The sequence below is a fragment of the Pteropus alecto genome, unplaced genomic scaffold, assembly GCF_000325575.1.
Source record: "Pteropus alecto unplaced genomic scaffold, ASM32557v1 scaffold21, whole genome shotgun sequence".
In the NCBI taxonomy this organism is placed as follows: domain Eukaryota; kingdom Metazoa; phylum Chordata; class Mammalia; order Chiroptera; family Pteropodidae; genus Pteropus; species Pteropus alecto.
This window is the reverse complement of record NW_006436282.1, coordinates 2,700,930-2,717,713: the sequence shown is the minus strand read 5'-3', so window position 1 is coordinate 2,717,713 and position 16,784 is coordinate 2,700,930. Positions and strand designations below refer to the sequence as shown.

At 35.7% G+C, this 16,784-nt stretch overlaps 1 protein-coding gene across 7 annotated transcripts in view; it reads right to left on the bottom strand.

Annotated features, from left to right (window-relative positions):
* The window catches only part of PPP1R9A (protein phosphatase 1 regulatory subunit 9A), a 262,671-nt gene that overhangs the window by 51,951 nt on the left and 193,936 nt on the right, over nt 1-16,784 (bottom strand). For all 7 annotated transcript variants that reach the window (XM_015589385.2, XM_025046923.1, XM_025046925.1 and 4 more), the window contains 2 exons: nt 3,965-4,018; nt 1,197-1,426 (listed from right to left, as the gene is read on the bottom strand). In XM_015589385.2, the coding sequence (XP_015444871.1) occupies nt 1,197-1,426; nt 3,965-4,018 (284 nt within the window). The remainder of the gene's footprint in view (nt 1-1,196; nt 1,427-3,964; nt 4,019-16,784) is intronic.

Genomic DNA, 16,784 nt, shown 5'->3' with positions numbered 1-16,784 from the left:
AACTAATGACCCACCTCGGGTAATTTAGTGGTGATAATTACATGTCAGGTAGATATAATTCCACATTTACAAAATAATATATCTAGCAAACTGATGGAACTGGATGGTAAGAGTTTAAAAAATATAATTATAATAAGACTGCTCCCCGTGACTGACAGTGGAAAGGGGTTGGGTGGGCCAGAAAAACTGAGGGAGAACTGTCTCTTATACACCAGAGAATAATATGGAAAGAAAGAGAAATATCTCCATTTTGAGAGCCTGGAATATAATATACGAATTTAGCAAAACTTATCATAAAAGTTTACATGAAATTTAGTTAAATATGATATTTTTGACAAGAAGAGTTAAAATACTAATGTACTGAATTCACGATCACAAAGAACAATCTCCCCCTTTTTAACAATAAACTTTTTATAGCAATCTCTTTTAAATATTACAAATATTATTTCCAGGAAATAACAGAGCTATAATGAACCTTACATATATTCTTAGCTTCTAAGGATTGGCATGGAAGACCAGAGGTACTGGCATTACTTCTTACTGTTTTTGCTAGCCAGAACTAACTGATGAAAAATAGCCAGCCAAGATCTCCCCGGTCAGCTTCCCTGAAATTAGACCAAGATCCAACAGATGGAAGCAAAGCAGCATTATCTCAGAAAGAGCTGCTGAAATTCAAGAGCAGAATGTGGTGATGGTCTCTCTCACTGCGGTGAAGTGCCGGGGCAAGGGGTCTTGCTAGTCAATATTTAGAGTATCTATAGCGGGAAAATTCTGAAGTTACGATTATAACAGAGACAGAAAGAGCCTCAGCAAGGCCCCCACTGCTGCTCTGCATGTACTATGTCCAACAGTCATTCTGCATGAATTCAGTAGGGCTTCTTGCTTCTGAATCACCCAGATGTTTCAAAAAGAATAAAGACTCGAATGTTTTAACAGTTGCTATCAATGATTAACTATCGAAAAAAATTCATGAGGTAACTGGTAACCAAAAAATGGTAAAATAAACACAATATAATCTCCTACAAAAAATGATAGAATGATTTCCAAAACTTAATGCCTATTTTTGCTTTAACTATGCTTTTTAGAGGAATACCTCTTAGGCCATCTTTTCTGTCCCACCAGATATTAGCAAATTACTGAATATAAACCTTCTTTAAACGCACGCAACCATTCTTTAGTTATCAGAAGCCGCTTACTTTTGTTGAAAATCCTTGATCAATTTCTTTGCCTTGTTGTATTTCTTTTCCAAGGCCTGATACTGGCTTTGAGTCTCTTTGAGGTGTTCATTGACTGTGTGGCATAATGTTTGTGCCTCGATCCAGTAGCTCTCCAACTTCAACATTCTTTCTTTATTCTCCTCTATATTCTGTTGGAGTTGGTTTTTTTCTAGTTCCCATCTCACTTTCTCATTTTCTGCTGCTTGCAGCTAGATAAAGAAAATGTCAAGGCAAAGATAATCTGGGTACTTCTGTAGCAAAATTCCCTTATATTTTTATAGCATATTTTGGATTAAATTCAATCGTTACATATACTCAATCACTAAACACCGTGAGATGAGAAGAGTAAGTTATTATTTTCATTATTTCATAGATTATAAAATGGAAGTCTTGAAAAGCGAATTGTTTTGCCCAAGGTCACACACCGGATAAACGATAAAACATGCGTTTGATTCCAACTCCCATGATCTTTCCATCACACTATATGGCATGAAATTCTCTGAGCAGTAAACAACATTTGAGAGTTTGATTCTAACCAATGATTTTCAATATGCTTTCTTTCAGAATTTTTTGTTTTTGTTTTGTTTTGTTCTTTACATATAGTTACATGTAAATAAATTAACTAAAGAGGGAACAGGGAGGCAAACTGGGAAGAAGAGAGGGGCAGAAGCACTGTGTGGCCTTCTAGTTATGAAGGGGACTCTGGAGTCATTCAGTTTAGATTTGAACCCCAGCTCTGCCATTACTGCCTTTCAACTTTAGGCAAGTAACTGAAGTTCTCTAATATCAGTGTAATTGGAACAGCTCTTCGGGCATAATAATATGATAAATGTTAGTTATTTTTACTTTGTTTTTATCCTCTTTGATGATATTATTACATCTTTTATTTCAATCGACATGCATAGTCTGTAGCTCATTATTTTGCTGCACTGTTCTGATCCTTATAAACCCCAATCTGCATAAAATTATAAAGACAGTGTTTAAATAAAAATATAAATTATTGATAAATTAATTTAAATCTCTTCAATAAAACGAAAAGGCAGCTACTTGTGGTTTCTGCTTCTAGAGACTCTTAGGAATAGATAGTATACTAGTCTAACACCCTCATTTCTGCAGAAACTCAAGGCTGATTGAGCCTTTAGGCGATGGGTCAAAGGTCATTATTCAGACTAAGTGTCTGATCTTTAAATTAGTGCTTCATCTATTTCACATGCCCCCTTTAAAGTTCTGAAGGATGCAGTCATTATAAGCTATCAATTTTCAAAATCTAAGATATTCCAAAATCACAGAGCATTCAGCAAATGAAAAAAATTGTATATATGTTTTACGTATATTTTAAACTAAATACATTTGCAAAACAGATTGCAAAGTAAAAAAGTAGTCAAAAACATTTCAAAATTAATAATTCTGTTATCACTATGGATATAGAGTCATAGCAAAGTAAGCTATTCTATGTATATTATCTGCTACAACAAAAATGAGAAAAATATAAAATATTAATTTCTAGAATTAAATGTTTAGTCTAAAACATAAGCTTTGTTAAAGCACTTACAATCAAATGGGAATCTTTTTCCCTGATTGTAACCAACAATTTTTAAAAGTCTTCGATTCTTCCATTCTATGTCAAAGAACAAAAGCAATTTTAAACAGGACTGGTTTGGACTGGTTTTTACTGCATCTTTTATTAAGCAGTGTTCTGTGCTCGAAGTTCTTTATTTACCAACCACTACTAATTTAAAAATTATTATTCACAGAGCTTGGCTGACACCATGAATGATGTATAGACATGTTTTGACTAAAGAGCTACAGAGTTATTAGCTGGGAATACCATTTAACCAAAATAGCCTTGCTAATTCATCTCCATTTAAAACACATGGAAAAAGCAAAACAAATGTTCAATGTGAACAGGAAAACAGATCGTAGTGGTGGAGGAGGGATTATGTCTTCATTTTTAAAAGATCACAAAAACAATAAAGAATATTGTTTTAAAAGTTATTCAAAAGACCTTTTTAAATCTCTGAAATTACATATTTGATAAAACTAGACACAATTCTAGGAATTTACAAGTACCTTACAATTTGTCAAATAAAAATGCCCTTTGAATCTTGCCTTATATTATATATGAACTAAAAATATACACACCCTTTCATCATGACCTATTTTTTTCCACAAATTTCAATCATGTGAACTAAACAACTAAGAATTTCCAATAGCATCTGGTACCTAAGAGCAATTATTCGCATATCATATTAAATTTTACAGCTTTTAATTATTAGAAATTGGAAATATTTTCTATAAAAATAATGTTCTATGTTAGAATACAGTTCCTGATGAATAAGGTAAAAATAAATGATTAAACCCATTTGAAATAAGATAAACAAAGAGAAAGAGATACAGTATAGTAGCTTGTGCTTAAGGAATTAGTGGTCAAAACATAATTTGGATGCCTGAACCATTGAATATGTTTACTTTTTGAGGAAAACTCAGAGGGAACCGCATATGTATAAATACGTATTTTTAAAATACTGTGCTATTTTCCCTTAGGGGTATGGTGGTGCTTACCTCCCAGGGGTACATGCTCTCACTAGCAGGTTTCTCCATGCATCTAACAGTGGAAATGAATCTCTCACATCTGTATTCTTTTAAATGCACGGGAACAAATCTTTTAGTCTTAGGGTTGAATTTATTCATAGCATCCGAAGCTTAAAAAGGACAATTTCAAACACCATATATTGATTGGTGCTTACCTTGGTCTTCAGTTTTTGAATCTCTGCTTCTGTAACTGCATGTTTGATTTGCAACTGAAAATTGAAAAGAAAAAAAAATCCGAACTATGAAAGTGTATCTATATTTTTAAAGCCTCAGCAACTAGAATAATATCATATTATTCTTATAGCAGAAGGCCTAGAAAAGTGCTGCAATGCAGCAGGTTGTAAATTAAAATGTCTAGGGTGTACAATGACTCACTAGGTGTAAACTGATTAAACACAGGGTTTGTGGCCCACACTCCCTAACATCAGATTAGGTTATAAATTTAATTGCTCGGGGACCAAAGAGAAGAAAACACATTTCCTTGCCCCCTTTGCCGCTCTTTTCCTTTATGATCTGAGAGTCAAGGAATTGTTTCCTTGCAGTCTTGCGGAATGAGCAGCTTAAGCAGGCAAGTCGGCCAGTGGCAGTGTGAAGATTCGATTCCAAACCTGGAAGGAAGGTGGCGCTATCGAACCGTGAGTCACGCACACGCTACGCTGAGCAGCTCTTTACAGCTCAGGCTGCTGCAAAGGGAGACAAGGATGATGCAGTTCCACAGCGAAATCTGTGTTTATTTTATTTTTAATTGCAGGAGAGGTAAAGATCGACATTTCTGTCCTCCAAAATATCTACTCCTATTGAGGACCTTGACCCCAAAAAGCTTCAGCTACAATTTATTAGCATGAGAACCCCCATTTATATTTACTTTGCATCTCCCCTCCCCGCCACTTTGGTTTTTTTTGTTGTTTTTTTTCGTTTGTTTTTTTCTGTAAAGGAAGAAGGACAAAATATTCATTTCCTTAAGGGATGAAAAAATACACCAACATTTACAGAAAACAATTTATGGCTTGACAATCTCTTCTCTGAAATCCTCAGGGCCAGATGTTTTTGGAATTGAGAATTCTTCCAATTTCAGAAAGGTAGTAAGATGCATTTTTCATAAATCGAATATACCCACAGCAGGGCCTGTGGAGACAGTTTGTAATCAAACACATGAATATTTCTGCCACCAAACATATGACTACTCCCACTAAGTGAGGTATATAAAGACTGTAAATAGCATCTATCAGTTTTGGTTAGGTTTACTCCCAAATGAGTTTGCCACAAAATTACTTTAAAAATCTGTTTTCAGACCATTTTGAATTTTGAATTATACAAGAGGGACTGTGAACTTCTAATATTACTGTAATCAAATAAGTCTAAGGTCTTATCAGAAAAAAGGTGAGTCAGCTGACAGAAGGATAGAGACAGGAACCTTTGGCGATTACAAAACCTCAGAAGCCTCGGCTCTCACTTTGGTTGGCAACCTGCATTTCCTTGGTTTTTACCTGGCTAGGAGGGGCATGTAGGAAGGGTGAAGAGGGAAAGAAGTCAGAATCAAGGACAGGTTTATTCAACACCCTTAGATGCTGATGAATAAAAGCCCAGAACATGAGAGCTCCCGAGCTTCTTGCAAAATGCTCCCTCCTTGATGCTTTCAGGGCTCCTGTTGTGTTTAAGGTCCTGTGGTCTACACGGCTACAGCTCTGCTGCTGCTCGCCGTCCTGAGGGGTGATCTTGAAACTGTTTTATATTTGATTCTGCCCCATTCAAATCACTTTTCTTCCTTTCCCACTTTCAGATCTAGTCACTCCTGCAGTCTCGCTGACGTGACTCTTGCTCCCTTCACCCTCACTGGTTCCCAGGGGCCTCTGTGCTCCAACAGTCTCTAGAGAGGAAGCATCCTAGTCTGAATGAATCTTTTGGGACCCGACAATGCCAGGCAACCCAACCTGACATGCCCAAGTGTGGGCCCCACACTCAACACACGACTGCAGAATCACAAATCCTTACACTTCTGGACTTGGAAAACCAGGGCTCATAGCTGAAAACTGACCTGGTCGAGTTCTCACAGTGAACTGCTGTTAAAACCAGGACTTAGAACCTGGATCTTTTGGTTTCTGATCCAGTGCCATTTTCCTTAGAAAATAAAGACTAATTCAATAGGTATTCATTAAAGAGCTGCTATGTGCACAATGCTGTGAAGATAACTCTTTCTTCTTCTAATAAATCTTAGTGATAGTCTACCCCACCAGTATAAACTAAAAAAATGAAAAACGGCAAAAGTACTTAGATGTTAGACATGATACATTATTTATATATAAAAGAAATATATGCATACATGCACGCACGCACACACACGCACACACACACACAACTATAAGGAATTATTTTCCATGGAGATCTTGCACTTCGGTGGGAACACACTTGAACACCCAGCAAATCCCTGTGTCTAGGTGAGTTCAAAGTATTTGAAATTGTTGACAAGAAGATCCACTCCTTGTTCCTTCTACCATGTGTCCAGTGTGAAGAGCAGAGCAGGTCCTCAAATAATGTCCATTTCATTCAACATCGTTCCATTATAATGATGAAATGCCCTAGGAACTTAAATCGTGGGTATAACAATTAGCCTGTTGTAAAATTGTTTCGTTAATCATTTCACCATAGTTCCAAGGACCTACCGAGGACGTTAAATGAGGACTTAACTGTAGTTAAGTTGGACTGCTCGAATTCATCTCAGGTCTATCATGTACTAGCTATATGATTTTGGAGAATTACTGAAGTTCTCTTACCTTCATTTTCCTCACCTGTAAAATACAATTCCTCATGGGTTATATAACCTGCCTTATCGTAAGATTAAATGAGATATCCTATGAAAAGCCTGTAGCATAGTGGCTCGCATAGAATCAGCCCTCTATAAAGTTAGCCGAGGTTAAGAAAGAATGATCAGAACTCAAATATGATTACCCCAACTTTACTTCTTAGTTAAAGGTGCTAAATGCTGTAAAATGTCACATCTGAAATAAACTGAATACCTCTGGTTCTATTTGAAGAGTTGCAAGAAATCAAAAGAGAAGTTTTTATGAGGAATGCTGCACTTATGCCAAAGTGCCGGATTTTATTTTCTCAGTGCTTAACTCCCTGTAGAGTAACGAAGTATACAGCAGGCAACTTGTTGAGATTGGATTTTCTTTGCTTAATCGCTGTGGCCTCTAGCAAGCTGCTTCTCTGGGCCCATATGAAAAATGAGAGGGCTAGATGGGACGAAGCCAAGGTCCTTGCCAGTACTATAGGTGTGTCGTTTATGAAATGAAGAGTCTACAGATGGTTATCATGGTTACAGAGTGTAGAAATTCTTGCCCCAAGCCAGCATTTTCATTCCTATGAATGCATTCACTAGATTAATTCACTGATGTGTGGGACAAACCCAGGTAAAACTATGCAACAGCCAAATTGGTCTTCGGTTATCCCACCCTCACCGAAATGGGTAACAGAAGAGAGCTGAACTCAGCAGTGTGGGGAGAACACTGATAAAAGCCTGGCATGTCACTAAGCACAGTGAAATTCTTTAGACACAGGGAAGCAGAATAAAGTGTGTAAATTCAGACATGATTCAAAAGGTGGACAAAAGTTTTAGTGCAAAGTTTTCTTAGTACTCATAAGGCCTTAAATTACAGATGTTATTTTAATCCTGTATGCACATTATAAGAATTTCTACAAATCCATCACTATTAACAGAAAAAGCATCAAAAATAAACGAATCAAACTCTTTTCATTCTGAAGAGGAAAACACTGTTTTAGTAGATTAAGTTGCAGAGCTAACAAGCTTCAAAGCCGGGTTTTACAAATTTCAGCCCACGGTTCTTCCCATTAATACTAAATTCCTTACATTTGTAGGACCCTTTATCTTTTTTATCACCTCTTTTATCACTGCAAGCGAATCTGTGAGGGGAGCAGGACATTCAGTGTTAACCTCACTGGCCACATGGAGAAAGAGGCTCAGAAGTTACGTGGCTTCTTCCGGTTCCAGGTGGTGGTCTGGAAATTATCCCAGGTCTGACTCCCTCTATCTGTTTCTCCCTTCACCATGAATCTAATCTGAACCAGCTCTGGGATACATTTTTCATTTAAACCTCACAAAAACCCTGGGGCATGTGTCACCACTGTGGCACCCAGAAGAGAAAGTATCAGTCTGGCTAGAAACCATGGATCGCTTCTGGCAGTCTCTGGGATTCTGATGCCAAATACAAAGTGTTGCTCAATCGGCTGCTGTTATTATTTGCGGAGTTTAGGAAAAAACACATCAATCATTATTCATCCAGCATTTACTGAATGACAGTATGTGCCAGGTGCTATGCTAGTCAGTCACTGAGGATACAAGAATGTGACACAGAGCCTACCTTCAAAACACTTACTACAGGGAGATTAAGAAATACCACCTCCCAAGAGAAGTTCCCAGATCACCCTGAGAGAAACATCAGAGAGAACCCGCTCCCAGACGGCCTGACTAGTCACCTATTCCTATATCCAGGTCACATGACCTTTGGCTTCGGCCTACGTATCATGTCTCCCAACTGTGGACCGCTCCATCCAGGCTAAGGGGGCCTGACGGGGCTGAGATACCTCCATTTCACGAGGAAGAGAAAACTGCTTTCCAAAGAGTTGAGGCGACTTGACAAGAGAAATACATCTGGTAAAAGGTTAAGTTTTCTTATTCTAGAGCAGTTCTCCTTCCACATGTTCAATAACCTTTCCAAAGTTCAGGTGCAACAGTTCGCACATCACCCCAAGACTGGTCATGCTGAGTGACTACGGGGAGAGCAGGTCAACAAGACTAGTTAATGGAAACAGAGCCTGAAATACCTGTTGGAACTTTGGGGCTTCAGAGAATCTAGGACTGGAGAAAAGAATTTGGATGGGAGGATATAAATAAAATCGCAGGTCACTGTGTTCAACTTAGAAGACTGATTTTTTTCATCTCTTCTGTCATCGTTAACATAAATGCCATGGAGATCCGCCCCAGGACTACAGTACAAATAAACATACGCATTCCTACAGAGAATAGTAGCTCTCACATAACATTCTGCAGGTGAACCTGCTGAGAATATTTTCTATTTATTACTTTCAAAAAGATGAATATAGAACATGTGCTCGTATCACTGACTCAATATAATCCAAATGTAACTGCACTAGAAATAGAAACATCCTTATACAGAAAATAAATAGTAAGATTGAACTTTTACACTCTCTTCACTTATCCTGTGCAAGCATGGAAAACATTTTTGTTTAAAAAGTGAAAAATATGACCTTTGCAGGAACGATTTTAAGAGCTCGAGTAGTAGAGATTTTACAATCAGATAAGAGCAACATTGTCTGCCCTTACATGATTGCTGATATTTGCATAGAACTTTATAAAGTGATTTCAGCATTGGAATCAGAATTTTTACAACTACTTTTGTGATTATTTGAAGTCTGTCATGCCTAAAACAGCATAAGCTCCACAAAAGAAGGAAGCAGAGCTGTTTTTGCCTACACTTTGGTGCTGTTAAAATGAAGTAATGCCATCGTTCTTTTTAATTTCTGCTGAAAGCTTTATATACGGTACATATCTTTATATTAACAAAAGTGGGTTTTTCCCCCCAGGGAATAACTTATGCAAAATTAGCTGAAACCAGCTGATTGAATATCATAATCTAATCTGAATGACACCACTAATTGCTGCATATGTGGCATAGGGCGAGGTACTCCAACAAGGTCACCCTCTAAGTAGGTACTCATCAACTGGTGATTAATGATGAAGGTGCCGGATGCAGGTGACAGCCTGTAATTACAGTTCCTTTTTAAATAAATATCTGTTTACTGCTAAGTAGGCAATATTTTATAGCTTCTCTACATGTTAATGGAAAATGCCATAAACTTTATTATCTTAACGCATTTATATCTTTTTTTAGATTATTTTTTGTAGATTCTCTATCATTTAAGTAAGTAAAATAATGCCATTTTTATACTCCATTTTTTCCTCGAGACAAATATAGAACTGTTTTTACAGGGTGCTAATACCCACGACTCCTAAGGAGGAGTGAACAGGAAACAGTGGACAGTTTAAATGGTACCTAGTCAGCAGTTTCTGATTTAGCCTCTTCCTACTTCCCACAAAACTTCCAGTGAAATCACATTGAAATAAGAAAAACTCACAACCAAATGGACACTAAAACTTCAAACAATTGTTATTAGAACATGAAAGAGTCATGAAGTTGGATTAAGAAAAACCTTTCCACGCTTCACTCCTGAAAGAGGGGGATGCTTGGTGCCACCTCACCAGTTGGCTGACAGCAAGAGTCTGCCCAGTGTGAGAAAGTCGGCCAACCTGTACTGTCTTTCCCAGGGACTGTCCTCAAACCAGCTTCTCTTACTCTCTCAGTACTCCATAGTCATACAGAAAGCAACTACTAGAACAGAATAAGAATGGAGGGAGATGGCTGACTGATAATGCCACGTTGCATATTTTTAGCTGCAGACCCCAAAATAGAGCAACATAGTCAGGGGTGGTCATAGTAAGTGCTTTGATAGAGGGCGGGGAAAAATCTTTTTTTTTTTTTTTTTTCCTTTAACGAGAGAACTGAGTGGTAAGATTTGGAAATCTTTCACCTTAGTACAGAGAATTGCACTAGATTATGGTCTGCCAGAAAATAGCAACCAGGGGCACATAGATATGTCCTCCTGATGTGGGTCTGGACATGGTATTCAGAATCACGAAAGTGGATAATTACAGACTAACATCGAATACCAAAGATTTTTGTCTCATTTCAAGATAAGTAAAAATGGAAAAGGCATCTGATACCTTTAGATCAAGGTAAAAAGAATATCAACTTGAAAACTCAAGTAAGTTAACCTGTAAAAATGATGTAATCTGTAAGTAAAAAGAAATCTTAAAGTAACCTTATGAAATACCAGGATGAAGAGAAAGCGAAAAAGCATAAGGATTGGATGGAAAGTAAGGAAATTAAAAATTTAATAAGAGAATTAAGTCACATTAGAGGTGCTAAAGGTCATAAATGAATTTGAAGTTAAAAGCATATTTAATGCTATAAAAAATGGAGTCTCTGATATGAGCAAATATTTGAGAACAATCTCAGACAAAAAAAAAAAACAGAAAATACAAGGCTAAAATAATACAAGCATTCAAATGCCTGGCCAGCATTAGACTTCTCCTTTAAAATATGTAATTTTAGCCTGAAACAATGAAGCTTGCTTTAGTACATTTTCAGGAAAAAAAAGGTTGAGAATCAAAATATTAAACCCAGCTAATTATCATTCCAGTGATGATAAACAGAGCATTCCATTCTCAGGTCGAGAAACTCATAAAAACTATATCCTCCACGAGCACTTAATAAATTACTCTGCGGGACACTCAGAAATAAGGAAAGATCCAGAACTTAAGAATTAATTAGGAAATTCTGGTGTAAAGGGAATAATAGGTGAAACTGAGTAAACCGAGAATATAACTCTATGTTGTACATATTATTACAAAGCTAAACGAAAACACGTTTTAAAAAATGTGATGAATTGTAACAAAAATCTTGTCTTAGAAAATAAAATTGCATCGAAAACTTCTATGTGAAACATTTAAATGGTATTGTTTCGTTCTTAATTTTGAAAATTACAGAAATGGAGAATACTTTTTAAAAACCTGAAAAACTTTTAAGAGACAGAACACAGATGTTTCTAAATATCTGGGGCAGGGCGGGGGTGGGGGGTGGCGGAATGAAGATCTGAAGCAGGAAAACATCAGCAACCAGGAATGGGAGTTGGCAATCTAATTAATCTTCGATCTTCCATACGGGGCCAGGGTAAGCCTACATCTGTGGTAAGTCAGGGAGCAATCTACTCCATTGCCTTGAGGTTTGGATATCTTGGCCACTAATTTACACTTCGGTGCACTATGATAAAGCAGCAGCACCAGAATGATGGTGAATTAACATCAGGGCGGCCCTGATCCAGAGTTAGAAAGAATTATAGGTGAGTAGGAACTAATTATTTTGTAAAAGGCATGCTTATAAATATATTTAATTAAAACTCCTGAAATACAAAAAAAACTGGAGAGGGGAGGAGAGACAGATGAGAGTATGCTATAGCTATTATTTTGTGAAATGGTAAAAACATAGCTATATATATTTGTTTTGTATATCGCTAGGTGAAAATAACTTAAGGCAGAGTCAGAGTTACTCAAGGGTAATTTCTAAGAAAAAAACAGAATATAACATGACTTTTAAGCAACTGATGAAAATTAGATGTATCTAATGATAAGTAGGTGAAAAGATGCAGAAGAAACAAGAAGGTGGCATGGAAATTGTAAAATATAAAATAAGTCAGTAGACGTAAATGAGTTAAACTCACCAATTAACTAGCAAAGACTCCCAGGGTAGTATAAATGTAAGATTTAGGGAAAGGTTGACTCAAGGGAACACATTTGAACGAAAGGATATGGAATAGCTAAGAAAAAAAAGAGAAAAATTAGATGCTGTGAAGCAAATATGAAGCAAAAGAAAGGCAGTGTTGAATTTTTACTATCAGACAAAATAGAGATTGGAGTAAATACATCATAAGAGACAAGAGAGATGTCACAATGAATCAAGAAGTAACAATCCTGAATATATATGCGGCTAACAACAAAGATTTAAAACATATAAAACTACAACTGTTAGAATTACAGGGAAAAAACTGTAGCTTGTGATTTTAACATACGCTTTTCAGAATTAGAAGATAAGAAGATAAAACCTAAGCCATGTTTATTGAGAAATGTGTTTGTATTATTAATCTTATTTATATAAATGTAAAACACATATAAATTTCATACCTGAACACAGCATATGTGTGCTTTTTGCATACATGAGGAATACTTAAACAAGACCGTTTATGAATTAAGCTGCAAAAGAAGTCTCAAAAATTCTAAACAGCTATCACATGAAATATCTTTTCTGACCTCAGTGCGATAAAAATCAGAACCCAACAACCAAAAGATAGCAAAATCAAGTTCCCTATGTCTAGAAAGTAAAATATACCACTAAATAATTTTTGGGTTAAAGAGGAAATCCCTCATCCTGTTAAAGAGAAAATAGATCTAAGTGACAATGGCATTATAAATATAAAAAAAAAGTGACATTTAGCTAAAGCAATATTCAAAACTTTAAATATACTTATAGAATGCAAGAGTTATCAAAAATAAATATCATATGCACAACTGATTAATATGAATAAAGAAGAAAGGATGAAAAATAAAGATATTGGTAGGAAATAATAAGTATTTTTAGTTAAAAAATAGGAATATAAAAATATTACAGACAAAATTCTAGAAAAACAACTAAAATAAAAATATTAAAAGAAATGAAAGCATAAAAAGGGTACTAATTATAGATATGAAAGATTTCAGTATTTAAAAATTATATTATAGAAATATAAATTAATAAATATGAATGCCTAGAGGAAATATATGAATTCTTGAGAAATGCAAAAATATCAAAATTGGCCCAAGAAAAACTTGAAAACTTGAATAGAATAATATCTGTTATAAAAGGTATTAAAAATCTTCCTCCACAAAGGCACAGATGGTTTTATAGCTGAGTAATAACAAATTTTCAGGGAACAGTAATTTCTACCTTATGCAAGTCATTAAGGCTCTCTTATTAAAGTCATTTCTGAAAATAGAAAAATAAAGAACTCTTCTTAACTTAAATCAAAGCTAACATAACCTTTGTGGCAGCTTTTGATTAATCTACTCTAGTCAAGATTTCTGTTACTTACAGGTGGGTGCTTATGTAACTAATAGAGGGGACTATAAAATTTAGAAGTCAGAAAAAAAGATGAATTAAACATATATATTTCATAAGCTTTGATTAAAAGAATGTGATAAAACTTGCTACATTTCTACAAGTTAATTAGCTCAATGTAATTACAATAAAAATTACAAAGAAGTTCTTTCAAGGAAATTAATAAAGTGATTCAAATGTTTTCTTGAATAAGTTTAAAAGTAAAGGAATTTCTGAAGATCTGATAGATAGATCTGATTTATTCCATCAATGTTTAATATATATTCTAATAGTATTTCTGCAAAGAATGAGAAAATGGAACAGAATATGAAGACCAAAAGCAATCCAGAGTGTAAGCACACCGATTCTGTAGCTAATAATGCTGGCTCTCCAACCAGGGGGAAATTAGTAAAGGAGCATTTAATAAAAGTGCTAGCCATTTTGTCAACTATTTGGAAAAATTAAATTAAGATACTTATCTTGTATTATACAACAAATTCCAGGATATGCTTGATAACATTCATTCACCAAATATTTAGCCAGTGACTCTATGTCGAGGACTGCGTAAAGACTGAGGATATAACAGTGAGCAAAAACAGAGGAGTGTGGAGTCTACGAGGAAGGCACGTAACAGGTCAAAAGCAGGACTCATTGAGATGTCAGTCTGAAGTGCTGTACCCTAATAGTACGACATGTACTTTTGCTTGAAATAATGTAATTAAGAGAACCTTCCGTAATATTAGACTTTGTACAGACTCCAACACAACATGAATATTCCACTCCACCTCACGTTTTGTGCATGATCTTATGAAAACTATCTAGCGCTATACAGTATTTGGGTACTACGTTAATCACATACATTTAAAACCGTGAGAGTGGTACTGTACAAGATACAGATGCTTTGTAAGGATGCCACACAGGTGATATTCGGTGGCAATCCCCTGAATATATGTTAAATATAAAACAAAAGAAAATCAACGAAATATAAAACAAAAGAAAATCAACGAAATGATGTGATATTTGTCTGTTCTTGAAAACCAAAATTAAAAGAAAACTACAGATTTGGTTACTCAGGCTAAAAATAAATTGGCCATGTTATACCAAATGGGTCCAGATCATGCAGTGAACTACACAAAGGTCAGCAGCCATTTTCTGTAAAAGGCCAGATAGCAAATAATTTAGAATTTGCGGGCCATATGGTCTCTGTACATCTACTCAACTTTGCTGTTACAGCATGAAAGCAGCCACAAATAGTAAATAGATGTCCGTGGCTATGTTTGAGTAATACTTTAATTACCACAAAAAAAAAAAAAAGGCAGTGGGCTAGATCTGGCCAGTGGGTTACAGTTGGCTGATCCCTGGTCTGAATCACGCAGTTGTCCATTTGAAACAATATTTATGAAGCATTGAGTCCTTGGCTCAATTCAGAAAATGAAGGACGTAACCTACCATATACTGTTTCTGCTTTTTAGGCTCTTTAGCTTCCATAAAAGAATGTGGACCCTACTTCCGATTCAATTATCTTCCAAAGAGTAGGGGCCACAGTCACTCATCTGACAACATGGAAGAGCTACACTACAGGCTTTTGTCAGGGTATAATACCTTGACCTCACTGCCTCAAAGCTGGATTGAGAGTTACAACATTCAAGGAAGATTACTTCAAGAACAAAGTCCATCCACTCTTCTTGATAATCTATATTATTGGACCACAATGGATCTATGGAGAAACAGGTACCTAGATTATACCTCTTCCTTCCACTCAGCCACTTCCTACAGAAGAACTTTCTTTTTCTGTAGTGCTCTTTGGTTTAAAGATATCAGTTAATTTAGAAAGCCTTTATAAGAAATGGTCCTAAGGTAGCCGTCGCTACCCCTACTGTAAGGAGAATTCTGAGTTCTCTGATCATTATACAATATTATACTTCATTGTCACTGAGACATTCACATCTAATTTTGAACTGGGAACAGTCATAGATCATCTAAAAAACCCATGCATTTTGCCTCAAGAACTCTGTGAATTATATAAATGGAAATGGTTCAACCTAATAATTATAGCTGAAAGAGGAACAGATATTCTCAATACACAAATAAATGTCTGTATCAACAAGAAAAGCCATTCTGGTGGCCACTTGATATTTAATACCATAAGTCCCCCAAATATTCATATTCTTTGACAATAACTCCAGCATGAGAAATTATCCTAAATATAAGTACGCAGATATTTATTGCAGTATTACTTGTAATAATAATTTTTAAAAGACCTGGAAATGAAAAAAATGTTCTAAAACAAGGAATTAAGAAGTTAAGTCATAAAATATCCATAAAAGGAAACAGTGAAGAAGCATTACTTTTGGAAGAACAGTGGATGACATGAGGAAATCCTAATTATACAAATTCAAGTATAAAGAGTAGGAATTTAACACAGTAGACATTGTATAATCCCAAATACCACAATACTGGGATTATGAGTGCTTTGGTATTTATACAAATCTGTATTTTCCAAAACTTATAATGAGCTTAAGTTGTTTTTTTTTTTTTTTAATAAAAACTTAAAAAGTACATTCGCTTTGATATTGGTCTCACAAATATAAATTTATCATCAGGAATTAAAAAGGTAAGTCATTATATCAGGCACATTTAGACATAAAATCAGAACATAAAATAGACTTACTTATGATAAATCAAAATTGGAGATCATAAATAGAAATTATAAACAAAATTAGAAACTATAAATCTGCAATTATCAACCTTGTTTTTCATGTCTAGGACAATGTGTTTTTCCAAGTCCCTAACGGACTTGAAACCAAAGCCTCAGTGCTTCAGAGTTATTGTGGGGAGGCTGTAAGTAATCCTTCAACCGTGGAGGATGTTTCCTGAAACAATGAAGAATAAACTGCCTGGGGACCCGTTTATCCCTGTTTCTGTTTTACACGTTGGAGTTCCGAGTAGTTGTTTGTGTAGTCACGTGCATTTGCCTAAAAATCCATTCTTGGCTTTTTCTGACAGCTTCTGCCTCAGGAGTACTGACCTCTTTGGATTTCAAGACTGCATCTCGCAGACGCCCCTGCCTAGGTGTGGCTAATGGGAGGCGTCAGCAAGATGAAAAAAGGGGCCAGGTATCTATCACCCTTGTCCCCAGAATGTAGTTTTTAGCAGTGGCTGCATCTAGTAAAGCTGTGGATATAGAACG